This window comes from Podarcis raffonei, chromosome 4 (assembly GCF_027172205.1).
Source record: "Podarcis raffonei isolate rPodRaf1 chromosome 4, rPodRaf1.pri, whole genome shotgun sequence".
In the NCBI taxonomy this organism is placed as follows: Eukaryota; Metazoa; Chordata; class Lepidosauria; order Squamata; family Lacertidae; genus Podarcis; species Podarcis raffonei.
In genome coordinates, this window is record NC_070605.1 from 46807353 (window position 1) to 46823337 (window position 15985).

The 15985-nt window shown below is 39.2% G+C and overlaps 1 protein-coding gene across 4 annotated transcripts in view; it reads left to right on the top strand.

The window, feature by feature from the left end:
* The window catches only part of ROBO1 (roundabout guidance receptor 1), a 571646-nt gene that overhangs the window by 517925 nt on the left and 37736 nt on the right, over positions 1 to 15985 (top strand). For all 4 annotated transcript variants that reach the window (XM_053386465.1, XM_053386466.1, XM_053386467.1 and 1 more), the window contains 8 exons: positions 493 to 574; positions 715 to 883; positions 995 to 1161; positions 2576 to 2697; positions 3624 to 3855; positions 6248 to 6369; positions 9638 to 9809; positions 12552 to 12749. In XM_053386465.1, the coding sequence (XP_053242440.1) occupies positions 493 to 574; positions 715 to 883; positions 995 to 1161; positions 2576 to 2697; positions 3624 to 3855; positions 6248 to 6369; positions 9638 to 9809; positions 12552 to 12749 (1264 nt within the window). The remainder of the gene's footprint in view (positions 1 to 492; positions 575 to 714; positions 884 to 994; positions 1162 to 2575; positions 2698 to 3623; positions 3856 to 6247; positions 6370 to 9637; positions 9810 to 12551; positions 12750 to 15985) is intronic.

A 15985-nucleotide genomic window follows, 5' to 3' on the forward strand; every position in this document is an offset into this window, starting at 1 on the left:
ACATTAAACTATCTAGGCAGATGCCACAACATGACTCCAGAAAAGCAGAATAAATGTTATTGTCCCCATCAACAGAAAAAGTGGGCTAACACACCATGTCACATTAATTGATGGTGGAGAGGTATTCCCCCTAGCAACCTCTGGTGTATTCTTTAAAAGGACTACAAATGCGCACTGAGAAGTTGGACTATAGACCACCTTATCCCATATATCCCCGCCCAATCAATGAGGTCTTCAGGGACCACAACATAGAACATATGAAAAAATATATTTTAATCCTGTATTCTATGATGAGTACAGAAGCCCAATTAAAATTTGAGCTCAACTATTGCATTTTAATTTAGTGTAATTGAGTATCACTTTCTTCTAACAAATTTTCATTTGCGGGACTTTGGGTGAGTTAATGCATATTCATTTGGGACATCAAATCTTCTGTGTCTCAGACTATTTCAAATATTTCTCTCCCTCCCTCTCTCTCCCCCCCCCCTTCAGCTGGGTGACACTGGTCGGTACACGTGCATTGCCTCCACCCCAAGTGGTGAAGCATCATGGAGTGCTTACATTGAAGTCCAAGGTAAATCTGGATAGAGGAGAAACCATAAAAATAAGTAATTACAGTCTAATGGCTCTCTGATTATGTAATAAATGATATATACTAATGTGAGCACACTGATGAGCATATGTCAGCTTTGAACTTTTATCACTGTTCACTAGAATTTGGAGTTCCAGTGCAGCCACCAAGACCCACTGACCCTAACTTGATTCCCAGTGCACCATCAAAACCTGAAGTTACAGACGTCAGCAAAAATACAGTAACACTATCATGGAAGCCTAATTTGAATTCAGGGGCAACTCCAACCTCTTATATAATAGAGGCGTTCAGGTATTATGTCTTTATGTAATCTGGTTGTGCTTATGTTTTAGGTTCTTAAATCACAGGCACGTACTAACCTGTTTCTGTTTGTTTGTGTGTGTGTGTGTGCTTTATCCCTAGCCATGCAGCTGGCAGCAGCTGGCAAACTGTAGCAGAAAATGTGAAAACAGAAACATTTGCAGTTAAAGGTCTGAAACCAAATGCAATTTATCTCTTCCTTGTGCGGGCAGCCAATGCATATGGAATTAGTGATCCCAGCCAAATATCTGACCCAGTGAAAACACAAGGTAAAACATGTATTTAAGACTGAACTAAAGACAACCATTTGTTTAGATATGCTTCACTGAAAGGAAACAGAAAAGAAACACCCATTTTAGGAAATACTGTTAATACAGTATCTGCTCTTGTTCTGTATGCAACAATAGATAACAAGGCTGTCAACCAAAAAGGGGCTTAATGCTGAGGAAACATCTATAGCAGATCCTACTGAGAAACAACCACTTTTTAATCTAAACAGTTTATTTCTGGGCAGTAGCGTCTGTAGCTTCACATCAAATCAAAATCTGGATAAGTACACAGTTCTCTCCGAGAAAATGTGCCAGCAGAGTTACTAGTTTTCAAAAATCATCTGTTTCTTACAGTTAAAAGTTAGGTGCTATGCTAACTAAACATAAGTTGTCATGAAATCAAGTCATTCACTTGCCTTCCAGCATAACGGGGTGGGGAAAACAAGCCGCAATGCCAAAATACATTTGTGTGGCATTCAGTACCATTTTATGAGAGATAAAATATAAGCAGATGCTTTTAAACTGAGTCAGATCATTAATCCATCTACCCTATAATTCTTTATTTTTATGGGCACTGGCTATCTAAGGACTAAGGGCAGAAGTCATGGATTATTTCAGAACAGACACAGTGTTAAGGTTATACATTGAGATGAGCTACATTTTTGTCTGCCAAAGATGTTTTTGGGGGTGTACCAAGAAATATCAATATTACTTTTAATTCAGAAGATTATTCCAAACTTTTCGATCCACTAATTGAACTATATTTGACCCACTTGAAATGCTTCTCTTTGTATATAACAACAATATTTTTATCCACTTGGATCCAACAGGACCCTGAAAAAGTGGAAAAGAACTTCCACACATGCAAGTTGCACCCCAATTTTCATGAATTCCCCTTTCCACTGCAGACGCTCAAACCACATCCATTGCTGCTCTAATTATAATGGCTTGGAAATATGGAAAATGTAGGAGTACTGAGCATTACTGGAGAGTAATGTTGCAGGCACAGAAGCTTGTCTCTTTGCCTGCCAGATAGTTGGAGCTCCAACTGCCTAGCAGGTTCAGAGGCAAAGAAAGACAGCATGCCCTGAGCTGGAGGACAATGACAGATAGAGGCACTTCAGTTCCTCCTTGGCTCTGTGTTTATTTCAAAGCTGCAGCGGAAGATCAGATGCAAGACCCCAAACCTTGGGAGAGGGAAGTATCTTGGCAATCACAAACTTGATTGGCCACCAAAGCCATCCAAAATAATTCCCAACCCAATTTATTGACCCTTGATTTATTTCTTGATTGTGTCCCCATGCTATCTTGGAATCAAGGCAAAATATACACTTAGTGGTACAATCAAACCTGTTTTTCAAGTCTCTGTCATATATCTTTTAAGGTTAACAATAGTTTGTTGAAATTGTTACAGATGTTCCACCTACAAGTCAGGGTGTGGATCACAAACAAGTACAGCGGGAGCTGGGTGATGTTGTTCTACATCTCCATAATCCTACAATCCTTTCTTCTTCCTCAATTGAAGTTCATTGGACAGTAAGTAAAGCAAAAGTGCTAGTAGCCTAAAAAAAGAATTTTCCCAACAGCATACAAAATACAACAACATACTGATGATAAACTCTGAACAGATGTTGATAAGCTGCCTTGGAGGCATTAGTAGCATTAATTACTATTCATTAATAAGCAGGCTATACACACGTGCACACATACACTTGTTGGGTTACATTCTGATGTCATGTTCAAAGAAGGATCATTTGCAGTTTGCTACATTTTTGAGTTCACATATTTTCTTCTTCTTAAAGAGACTTTAGTGATTCTTATAATAATAAAATCGTAGAGTTGGAAGGGACCAAAGGGTCATCAAGTCCAACCCCCTGCAATGCAGGAATGCAGGATTCTTCTTCTTAGAATTTGTAAGTGGACCAGAACAGGGCAGCCTTAAACAAAAAACCCAGGAATGTGGTTTTTTTTTAAGTGTGTGGTGAGGGGAGCATACAATAAGATTGAAAATAAAAGCTTTGGGAATAAAAAAAATATACAATGCATGTCTGTTTAACTTAGATCTCTTATGTTTAATCCAAACTCTCTGCCCATGTCTCAGGGTGCTTTAAATTTCTATTGTCCAATGTGCAACAAGAAAAACAGTTTTTGAAATGAAAGGGATTTTCAACAACAGTTTGCAATATGTCACGAGGGCCTACTGTTCAGAGAAAAATAAATAAAATCCCACTGGGCAAGTGCTATCACTTCAGTGTTTTTAAAGTAGCCTATTAGACCACAGTCAAACAGAGCTGTGTTGCCATTTGAGGTTAGTAGTATTAAACTACCTAGAAACAGGGAAAATGCAAAAATGAGCAAGCTCCATGGTTTTCTGTGACTGCTAACATGTATTAGCACCTAAAACTGTTTACACTTGATGCTTACTAATGTATTAATATGGCTGTTCTATCTCTACGTTTAAGGTTGACCAACAATCCCAATATATTCAGGGATATAAAATTTTGTACAGGCCAACAGCTGGTTCTCAAGGAGAATCTGAGTGGTTGATTTTTGAAGTAAGGACACCAACAAAAAACAGTGTTGTGATTCCTGAGCTCAAAAAAGGAGTGAACTATGAAATCAAAGCTCGACCTTTTTTTAACGAGTTTCAAGGAGCTGATAGTGAAGTGAAATTTGCCAAAACTCTGGAAGAAGGCAAGTAGCAGCATGGCTGTCTTCATATTATCTTTTTGAATTACTTTTTTGCCTGTTTCCCCCTGATGTATTTATGGCTTGATGTTCTTTGAAGTGCATTTTTTTTTATTGGAACTCAGCCCTCTGCCACGAAAGAGAACTGTCAATGCATAGGGCTGATCATTATGTGATTTGTTTGTTGACACAGAAGTAAATATTCAAAAGCATGTGAATGGGAAATCCCCTCAAAGACATAATAGGAACTGTGATGTTCCGCTCCGTCTCTTTCTGTTGAGTTCATGGTCTGGTCACAAATGACTTTGTGTCAAATTTAGACACTTGAAAATTACTGTCTAGAGTAGATGGCAGACACTGCTGTAACCATGAAAGAGCTGTGGTTTACATATTAGGGGACTTCCTATCTTCACTAGTTATGATAAGAGATTTGAAGATCATGAATGAAGACAATAAGCATGAGTTAAATTAGCAACACTTAGCCTCCTTCCTATTGGTATGTGTTATATATAAATATGCTCAACAAACCCCCTCTCCCCACCCCACCAAATGTGATTACACCTCTGTGGATGCCAAACATAATGCCTGATATAGGCAGAGCTAGAGTATGTGGAATTCTAAGTGCTGAGTGGAAAGTGGTTGATTGTGATGGGTCTTCTGAGCCCATGGATCTGGAAAACAAAACTTTTGATGTGTGGAATGGGTCTGTGTAAGACACAATGCCCTTCTCCCCCTTCAGTTTTTGATGTAGTATTTCTCTGCAAGGTACATTCTTCTGCACTTGAACCCTTTTCTAGTAATTCCAGGGGCCAACAGAACAATTTCCTTATTGATCATGGAATATTCATTCTATATTGCCTGCCTGTTTTGTTTTGCTTTGTTTTGGGGTCAGTTCAAATATTTAATTGGAGAGCTTATCTTGTATCCAAACACAAACCACCAACATATGAAGGATGAACAGTGTGGATTTTCTTGTACAGCTCATCATGTGCACACTGGCAATTTGTGATCATTAGTACAGTGGTGCCCCGCAAGACGAATGCCTCGCAAGACGGAAAACCCGCTAGACGAAAGGGTTTTCCGTTTTGGAGGTGCTTCGCAAAACGAATTTCCTATGGGCTTGCTTCGCAAGACGAAAATGTCTTGCGAGTTCCTGCGGGGTTTTTTTCCTCCCCCCCCCCTTTTTCCCAAGCCGCTAAGCCGCTTATCAGCTGATCTGCTAAGCCGCTTAACAGCTAATCGCTAAGCCACTTATCAGCTGATCCGCTAAGTCGCTTAACAGCTGATCCGCTAAACCGCTTAACAGCTGATCGCTAAGCCACTTATCAGCTGATCCGCTAAGTCGCTTAACAGCTGATCCGCTAAACCGCTTAACAGCTGATCGCTAAGCCGCTTATCAGCTGATCCGCTAAGTCGCTTAACAGCTGATCCGCTAAACCGCTTAACAGCTGATCGCTAAGCCGCTTATCAGCTGATCCGCTAAGGCGCGTAACAGCTGATCCGCTAAACCGCTAAGCCGCTTAACAGCTGATCGCTAAGCCGCTTATCAGCTGATCCGCTAAGCCGTTTATCAGCTGATCCGCTAAGCCCGCTAAGCCGCTAATAGCGCTAAGCCACTAAGCTGCTAATGGGCTTGCATCGCAAGACGAGAAAACCGCAAGACGAAGAGACTCGCGGAACGGATTCTTTTCATCTTGCGAGGCACCACTGTAGCTGGTTCATCACATTAAACGTGTGTGACCACTGTTTGTGCACTTGGTTTGTTTTCTTTTCTTATACAAACTCCAAAGCATGAACAAAGCTATAGACATTTTAAATAGGTCTTAGATGTTGTCCGGAGTTGTTTTATTATTATTACTGTAGTAGATTTGTATACTCTTTCTTTGATTTACAGAAACTCAGTTAATATTTGAGGTATTTGGATCATCATGTGTTCACTTTATCACATCAACCTTTGGGAAATAGTTTGTTTTAAATTATCCCCCTCAGAAAAGATTGTCAAGGCATCTTGTTGAAGAAACTTTTCAAAACTAGTATTATATCTTCAAAAGCCCACTTGACCAGATTCTCTGATACCATGGTACAAATATTCTTCATGAATCTTCTTCAGTCACTTATTGTAATTACCGTACTTTTCCATATATAAAACTAGGATTTTTTTACTTTAAAATAAGGTTTAAAATCTGGGGGCGTCTTATACATGGATAGTGCATATGCCTATTTTCTAAATTTGGGGTCCCCAAAAGAAGGGGGCATCTTATACAGAGAAAAATACATCTGCGTGTTGCCAAATCAGTTTGTCTGCGTCCTTAGCTGTAGCCTATTAAAAGCACTGCTCAGTGACAATGAAACGGAAAAAACAGCTTTAATCACAACCATCCTTTCTTCCCACAAACAGCTCCAAGTGCTCCTCCACAAAGTGTTTCAGTAACTAAGAACGATGGAAATGGCACTGCGATTGTAATAACATGGCAACCTCCCCCAGAGGAGACACAGAATGGGATGGTTCAGGAATACAAGGTAATATCTAGTTCTAACCTGGCAAATTATTGGCAAGCTATTGACAGAGAACTTGTTTGTGGTTTCTTGGCTCCATCTGGTGGTAAAAATCAAACCATAATAAAAGGATATGCCCGTATCTTTTAAGTCTGTTCGTTTAAAATTTTCGTATATGCATTTGTGTTGTACAAGTAAATAAACATATTGATGTGCAATCAGAAACCTATAAAGTATGCTAATTCACTCTCAAACTGCTCACCACCTTTTACTTTATAAGAGAACTGCAGGCGTAAATTAAAAGAGAATAGTGTCTGTCTACAAGCATATTATGACACCAGTAAGTTATCATAAGAAATGGACATACATAAGAGTAAGCCAAGTGTAAGATTTTGTCATTTTAGGAATATGGGAAATGTACTAATTTTACTTCTAGTTTTAAAAATTCTTATTGATAAGAACATGGCTGATGTGAAGATTTTTGGAAGCACTGTTAGGAAAACATAAGAGTAATTTCTATCATGTTACATTCTTTACATTTGCCACTGTGCAATAATATAAAACAATCTATCATATTTCTAATTTGATTTTATCTTACAATGTTTTCAATTTATTTCCACTGCTGCCCTCCATCCCTTCTAGTCAACTTCCTTTCTCCAGGTCAGGTATTCTCTCCTCATACTTGTATCCTGCACTTCCTCCCAGTAGGAACATGGAGCAGCTAACAATGCTGTACTACGTACACATAAGGACATAATTATATATATATATATATAATTTAAAACATTATTACACAACTAGAAATGAAAATGTAATAGAAACATCATTAGTAGAGAAAGCAAAAGTGATAAAGTCAGCAAGAAAAGTTGGTTTCCTTCCAAGCACATGAATAAATAGAAAGGTTTTTTACCTTGTGCTTATTAAAACACTATTTGGAGAAATGCCATGGTTGGTTTGTTGGTCTCTGGCTTAGCATTTTGTGTTAACCAGACCAATGCCTGAGACGCTAGCAGACATATACAGGCTTCTAGAATGGAGTGTAACAACTTATTCACTTAGTGTTTCACTAGTCAAATGACTTGACTCTAGGGCAGTGACGGCCAAACTTGGCCTCCAGGTGTTTTGGGACTACAATTGCCATCATCCCTGACCACTGGTCCTGTTAGCTAGGGATGATGGGAGTTGTAGTCCCAAAACAGCTGGAGGGCCAGGTTTGGCCATCACTGTTCTAGGGGGTACATTTTAAAAATGAACTATCTAGAAATTCCTCCAGAATTCTTTGCCCACAAATCCAGAAGTCTCCACAGCAGAATTTTTTGTTTTCAAGATTTGCCACTAGTACGTTATATGCCAAAAAAGGAAGGACAGCTATTATTCAGCAATGTATAAGGATGTAAGATGAAGGTCTACCAGACTTGCATGTTGAGCGTACTACTTTATGGAAGTAAGTCATGGGTAACTTACACCTGCCAAGAGTGATGTGTCAGTGCCTTCCATAAGCACTACATCAGGAAGCTTTTAGGCATCACATAGCAAGTCTCAAACAAAGATATGCTCTCCCAACCCCACATCCCCAGCAAGTTTGCACTTCTGTCTCAGCAACCTCTGTGCTAGTTTGGTCACGTACACAGGATGGAAGATGGCAAGACCCTCAATGATGTGCTCTACAGGGAACTGGCTTTAGGCACTAGGCTTGTTGGCAGATCAATTCTGTATTACAAAGATGTCAGCAAATGTGACATGAAGGCTGGCAACATCAACCCCTTGTAGACAATAGCAGCACCTGGAGACAGACAGGTTGTGTATCTTCAGCAGTGACCAGAGAAGGAATGACGGCTGGGAGGAGTGCAGAGGGATGAAACACCATGGTGCACCTGTAGCTGCAAAACCAGACGCCTTCATCTGCCCCAACTGCAGTAAACCATGTCTCTCCCAGATCATTCTCTACAGCCACAGCAGGCGTTGTAACCCTCCAACAGTTTGACTTTACCACTGAAGGCACACTCTTCCATTGTCTCTCGAGACAGGCAGATGTGAACAACAACTTAAAGACAAAGGAATCTCAGACGAGAATTCAAAGTCTGAGATCATCCTTGATTATAATAAAACTAAAGATTTTTTGATCACCTGTCACCAGATGGTTTCTACATACCTGATCAAACAGTGGCCACTTATGGGTGGTTGTTGTTCTTCTCCCAGGTATAATTGCCTGCTTTTTTTAGAAGCTGAACATAGCCAGCTTTCCAAGGATGTCAAGAGCCACAGCCTCAGGTCTGTTAAAGCCTAAAGCCCACCACAGCAGACACCAAGAAACGGAACAGGTTTCATATGAACATAATCCTTGCTGGATCAGGCCAAAGACTCATATAGCACAGGATCCTATTTTCACAGTGGCCAATCAGACGCCTATGGGAAGCCTGCAAGCAAGACCTGAGTGGAACAGCACATTCCCTACTAGTGATTCACAGCAACTGGTATTAGTAGCTGTTGTCAGGTAGGCATTGCTCACCTGTCTTCTGAACATCCATGTGTTCTTTGAATGCCGAGCGCCCTGAGAAAGGTGAGGCGCAGGGAGTTCAGCGCAATGCAGGAGCACTGCCACCATGCCTGACTGTGCTGAGCTCTTCGTCCATCTTCGTCCCTCTCCCCTGAGGAACCAGGAGTGACACTCAGTGTTCAGAATGCAGGTGAGCTATGCTGTCCTGCCTGTGCCATGTGCCACAGAGAGGCATACTTCCTCCAACAACAATATAGTTATCATGTCTAAGAGCCTGTGGAAACACTACCCTCCATGAATTTGTCTAATCCTTGAAGGGTGTGAGTTTAAGGAAATAAATTAATGTGGTATATCCTTATAAAGAATGTTGTTCATTCCTGTTTGAGTCTGTTTAGAGTGTTACAGATGAAATTGTATTCTCTGCATACTAGGCAAGGAGTAGAATAACAGTTTACTAATGCAATGGACCATGGGGGAAGCCATGTATTATTTCCCACAGTTGTAGACTATTGAATTTTGCTGCATTAATACTTACCATATGGACAGTTTTGAAATTTCAAAAATAGAACAAAAAGTGTTGTATATTATCAGGTAACCTTATTCAGATAATTATTCAGATGGCTTGTTTTTAATAGTGTTTATATCAGTTTATTAACAGCTTTTACAACAGAGCTATTAACTTAGCTAAATGCAGCTTCCTATGTAAATCAGTAAATGCCATATGGCACATTTTATATCATTATTTATTTATTTCAAAGCCTATGTGCACATGAGAGTTGCTTTTTTTCTTTGCAGGTCTGGTGCCTTGGCAATGAAAGTCGATACCACATAAATAAGACAGTGGATGGTTCCACATTTTCTGTAGTAATCCCGTCTTTAGTGCCTGGTATTCGATACAGTGTGGAAGTGGCAGCAAGTACTGGAGCTGGAGCTGGTGTAAAAAGCGAACCACAATTTATTCAGTTAGGTAAGTGATTTGTAATAACATCCTGCTTTGTTTTACATTTAGTGTTTGATGCAGGGCAGGGGAAATCCAGATGTTCTGCATTGTTTTAATCAGATGAGGCAAGAATCACTGAGTGAGTTGAATTTGCTTCTGCCAATAAAACTCTTTTCATTTTGGAAGCGTTGCAGAAACTCTTCTTCCCATCCCAGACCATTATTAGGGCAAATTTAAAGGCTACTTATAACCTTTAAAGCTCTGAATGGCTTGGGACCAGGCTAGCTTCTCTCATATGTATCTAGCTGAACCTTAAGATCCTGTTCATAGGCCCTGCTTTGTGTAAAACCTTGAAGAATGAAGTGAGGCAATTAACCACCAGGGAAGAGGGCTTTTTCAGCAATGGCTTCATTCCAATGAGGCTTGCCATGCACCATCTTTGTGATCTCTTCAGGGCACTAGAAAACCCTTTTTTAAACACCAGAGCCTTTTAAGCCTATTTGTCTAGGCTTTTGTTTTTTATATCTACTTTCGATTTTGAGGATGAGACAAGTCCTGTTTTGTTGCTTTGATGTTGTATCTTCATCTTTAATTGTTTTGCTAATTGTTTTTCGTTTGTTTGTTTGTTTTACTCGTTTATTGTAAGTCATCCATAGAAACTGGTGTTATGGGGAAAACAGCCTGATAGAAGGGTAACAACTTCCCCACTTCAGCACAAGTAAAAAAGCTTTTAGAAGGCTGATCACACAACTCTCAGTGTCTTGTTTAATTCAATTCAGATTGTCAGGGACTTTCTCCCTCTGGAGAGGCATGAGACCTATTAAAATTGAGGCAGAGTTGTGTTCCAGACAGTTCTGGGGTCTCTTCTGGCTGATGGATCTGCTGATGCTTGAAACCCTGACTGATCTGTGGCGCACAAGTGCTCACTTCCAGTTTGTTGAGCCCAGGTCTATTGCGGAGCTGAAAGCAGTGAAGCAGGTTAGAAGATGGCTGGAACACAAGTGGAAGAAGATTCCAGATTAACACAATGGGACACAAGTGTGTGCTCATTGTTGAGTCTTTGCTGTGGTGGTGAAGGCATTGAAAAAGACTTATCTTTCTGTCTCTATTTATAGAGTAGTACATACCCTTTCACTTAAAAAATACACAACTTGCTTGTAAATTGTTTGGTGACTTTTCTTAATGGGAAGTGATATAAATTTAATAAACCTAACCTAAACTTCACTTAAAATCATCTTCAGGTGGGCTGCTGCTATTTGTTAAAAAAAATGTAAGCACCCACCCACCCCCCAAAACCCACAAAAACATTTTAAATGAAATGTGTTGCACATTGATCTAATTACAATTTTGTTTGGCACTTATATTTCAAATGACACACAGTTGCTTTTTAAAAACCTGGAAGAACTGGTCCAAGTGACTTCAGTATTGTCACAAACACCAACCTATGCATACTGCGAAAATTGCCTTTTAGCAGCAAACTGGAAGGATTGGTTTCCCCTGAGGCTAATCTTGGGGAGGCAATTGTGCTTCTGCCAAAAATACTGTGAGTACCCTTCCGTAGCTGGGTCATCACTAAATTATGTACATTTGGGTGCACCTATAGAGAATAGTAGATGATGCATTAAATAACTGATTGCCAATTGATTTCCTGTGGCTCTTTCAGTTTTGTGCACCAGACAGGTCTTGAGGCACCTCATTTTGCCAATAAATTAATGTTTCTCATAAACATATTAACCTGTGTGAATACACATCATGCATTTATGAGAAGCTTCACTCAAATAATTATAAATGTTAAGTGTATTATTCATGCCTTAGACATCCCAAGAGAATGAATACAAGCAACTCTCCTTGAACTTTTATTGCTCTAACAGCTCCCATTATGAGGTGTGATTTGTGAACTAATTAGCATGCCTTTCATGATGATCTGCTAGCAACTGCAAGTATCTGTACTCCCCGATGTTCTTTTGTGCTTAAAGTCACAACCCCTGCACTGGACTGACTGTACAGAGACCCACTGGTGATGTTGCAGGGGGCTTTTTTGCCCCTTGTTCCCTGGGTGACTGTTAGAGTTCGATTGTGATCTTTTATACAGTTTCCACATTAAGTTATTGTGAACATAACAAATGTTGAATACTCTATATTGATTGTGTTACAGTCCTGAAAAATTCCAAGCAGAGGTATTCCAAGCACATTTACAGAGAGTATATATCTGTTTTTGGCTTGGGTATGTTGCATACATGTGTATTTGTATAGCTGTTTCCTACAATAAGCAAGCTAAAGATTGTCGGTGGGTTTTTAATGTTGTACACTTTATAATTCAGAAGTGTTGTTCTGAGACCTCCGGGTATAGGGCGGTATATAAATTCAATGAATAAAATAGTAAGTGCTCTCCCCACCAAGAGTTGGATTCTGAGATATAGTTGCTAAACTGAACATAAAAACCCTGAGATACAGGAAGATTGCATACATATCAGGTTCTTCATAAGGTTCAGTGAATATCTATTTGCTGAAGATTATAAATTGTGGAATATTCAATGTACTATGAAGTTTATGTGTCAAGCCAAACAGGCATGGCTTTTTTATTAGTGCGTCCACAGGGAACTATGCACAGTCCCAGAAATGAATCCTGGGGAACCAATTGAATACATGGCAGAATTACTTTCTAGACTTCATCTGACGGGGGGAAAGCTCAAACATCATGTAGCGTTCAAATCCTATGACATCAGTGCCTCATATCTGTACTTTCAACTTTTGGGTATGTTTCTTCAGATTCTCATGGAAACCCTGTGTCACCAGAAGACCAAGTCAGTTTAGCCCAACAGATTTCAGATGTTGTAAAACAGCCAGCATTCATTGCTGGAATTGGTGCTGCCTGTTGGATTATCCTTATGGTTTTCAGCATTTGGTTATACCGTCATCGAAAGAAGCGCAATGGACTCGCTAGTACTTATGCTGGTATCAGAAAAGGTATTTTTTGTACCCTTTTATAATCTGAAGTATTTGTTATTTAATTGAATTTATAATGTGATAGCAAGCATTGGCCTTACTCAGAAGAGACCCATATCTTTCATTGGGTCTATTTTGAGTATGATTTAGTTGGATATCACACATAGTCTCTGTCAGACACAGACTGGTTAACAATAAATGAAAAACCAAATTAATAACTATCCTGTGAGATTTAATACAGCTTTCATGTATTAGGTGGTTGTGGGATTTTTATTACTACATAACAGTTAGGATAGGCAGGGTACATTCTTCATAATTTCAGCACACAATGTAATTTATAGAAGGTTCTTTTAGATAATTGGACAGGCTGTGGTGGCATGGATGAGAGAAGACATCTTATAGGTATCTTTAAATCTAGAGTTAATAAAGGTATAGGTCAATCTTTATAGCAACTTTATTTCTGCCTGTAAGGCAGTGCTGATCACCCCACACATTTCAAAAGATGCTTCTGTTTTAGCTGAAGCTTTTAGAAAGTCATCAAGTGCTGCATGTTGGAGATATTATTGGCCTCAACATTGTGTAGCAGGAATGACAGTTAAAATTGATGAAATAGGTCAGAGTCTTCTCACTGAATGGAAGTCCTCAAAATATTCCTGGGTGCCACTGCTATGTGAAGAGTCAGATGATGCAATGCACTTAGTTTTCCAAACCTTACTGGACGGTTAAAACCAGGCAAGCTTGGATTCTGTTAATGACAGGTGTACTCATTTGTTAAGAATATGGAATCTACCAGCATTACTTGTGTTGTATTAATTTGATATCTAGAAGTTTGTGCAAAACCAGTCCTCAGCCCAGGGCCACACAGGGCCAACAATATTATCTCTGAGAAGTAATGAACCACGTGCATTTACCTTAATGATGAGATGGATTTCCATGTGTCGGTACCATAGCTAATGGTGAAAACCAGATCAGCAAGAGCCTATACTTCAGGTCTACAACCTAGCACCTGTAGGTGGACACCTTGTATGCCTGCCAGAGTCTTCTCTGTCACCAACAAGAGGACCTGAACCCACTGAAACAAAAATTGGAAGTCTGGACAAGGTTTTATTGTTCTTGTTCTCAGACCAGTTCCTCTTCAGTCACTCTGCAGTGTTCAGTTCCTGTGCACAATTTCTCTTCTCAACCCTATCTGAAGAAGAGGAGGCAGTAAGTTACAGAAAATGGGCTTGCTAGAGACAGAAAAATAGGAAATGGATGAAAGTACAGGTGGAGAAAAGCATCAAAGAAGCCAGTGCCACCACGATACAAAAATATGTATCCAATATGTATCCTCATTATTTTTACAAGGGATGCATCCCAACCATCATCAATGGTTTCTATGGATTGCACTGTAAAAACCACCTATATAGCACATGCCAGAGATACTATGGCATATGGATTCACTCCACAGATCCATGTTTTGTTACAAGTGCTGCTTCTGCGATTTGGAAACAGATGCAATTTGACAGTGGCTTGGGGAAAATCCTGTCTAAAGATCATGCAAACACAAGAGGAACCATTTTAGAATCTTATTTCTCCACTATTCCCTTTTTCATGCCCCACAGCAGCCATTTTGTGACTGGTATGCACAACCTTTTTTCAGAGTGCTACATGTGCCCAAAGAGCCCAAAATGTTGACAACCCCTGGACTAGAGGTGCAGTCGCAACCAAGGATGCCTGAAGATGCAATGTGACCACTTTGTTAAACAGAGATAGACAGTAATTACTGATTTCCCCCCCTGTAGTTTGGTTTTTAGAGCAGAGGTCAATCAGCCACAGATCGGAAGCTGTTTAACACCTTGCCTTTTTGAATACTTAATATCCTCATCCACCAAATGACCCAGATCCTTCTTATTAATGTTTAACAGGTTTTATTCGCACTGTCTGGTAGCCACTGGACACAACAAAGTAATGGCCTTGTTCAGCGTGCTTACGGTCTACAGATCTTTCAGTAGTCAAAGTTCTGAACATGGTCATTAAATGAAGGTAACATTTTTAAACAACTTTAGCAAAAGTAGTGTGGGTTTGAACACTTAAGAAACTCAGTGTCTCTTAGCACGCAGAGTCTTGAAAACAGGAAGATCCAAAGCAAAATAGAAGTAACAACTAGTGGCATCATTGTGGTCCAATAAATAACACATGCAGACAAAATGAAGCTGGGACTGAAATTAACTTGTGTCTGTTAATACACCTCTGGGAAAGTTAAGTGAAAGCCTTTGTGCTGTTTTAACCAGTTTTCTTTTAGCTTTACTAATTGCATGGTGCCATGCCATCTCTTATAAACATTTCTAATAGACTAATACTGTTGGATATAAAAGAAGCTAAATCCACAGCATGGAATGTTAAAAAAATCTGATATTTTGTTGTTTTATGCTGTTTTCAATCTTGTGTGTCTTACAAATGTCTGTAATGACTCCGCAATTTTTTATTAACTTTCAGAATGAATTCATTAGTAAAGGTTCACCAAAACAAGGTTATTAAACACACTTGAAGGGAAACATCATCTTCAAGGAAATGTAAATCATTTAAAAATAATAATCTGTCAATATACAGAGCATGAAGTCAGACATGTCACCATAAAAGCTGAGGATCAGTGAACTTCATTAATTCATTTCCCCCCTTTTTGAGCATCTAACTTGAGGCTTTGACAACTGTTAAAATATTTCTGTATTCACACATACATACATATTGCATTAGCGCCAGTGGGCACAATAAGCATTTTTATCAACTAAGCTTTGATAATTAAGTTTTTGTGTGAGATATGAAGATTTCACTTAGATTGACTTTTGTTTATTTTCTTACAGAACAAAATTATATTGAGTATTTAGTTCACAGAAAAATAATGACAAGAACCTTTCATCTTTTTCTATTTCTTTGTTGTTGCAAATTGATGTAGAGCTGATGTAGTCATTCACCAGCAACGCTGTTTTAAAATGCACTACTTTGTGTGTTTGGTGGAAATCCTTATTACTGTGGCTCTGTATTTCCTTTCTTAATGATACTAAATTCCATTGACTATCTGAAAAGAACCAGCAGAAAGAGATCACAATAGGATCCCTGTGATAAAAATAGCACTGCTGCAAATGAAGGCCAGTGCTTAAATTGTTTGGATTTTTCTTTCCTTTTTTCTCCAGCACAATATTCCTAGAAATAAAGTGACCTGATAAGAACAGCGACACATATGCAGCGTGTTCTAAATTAGGCTTTTCTATGTCCTT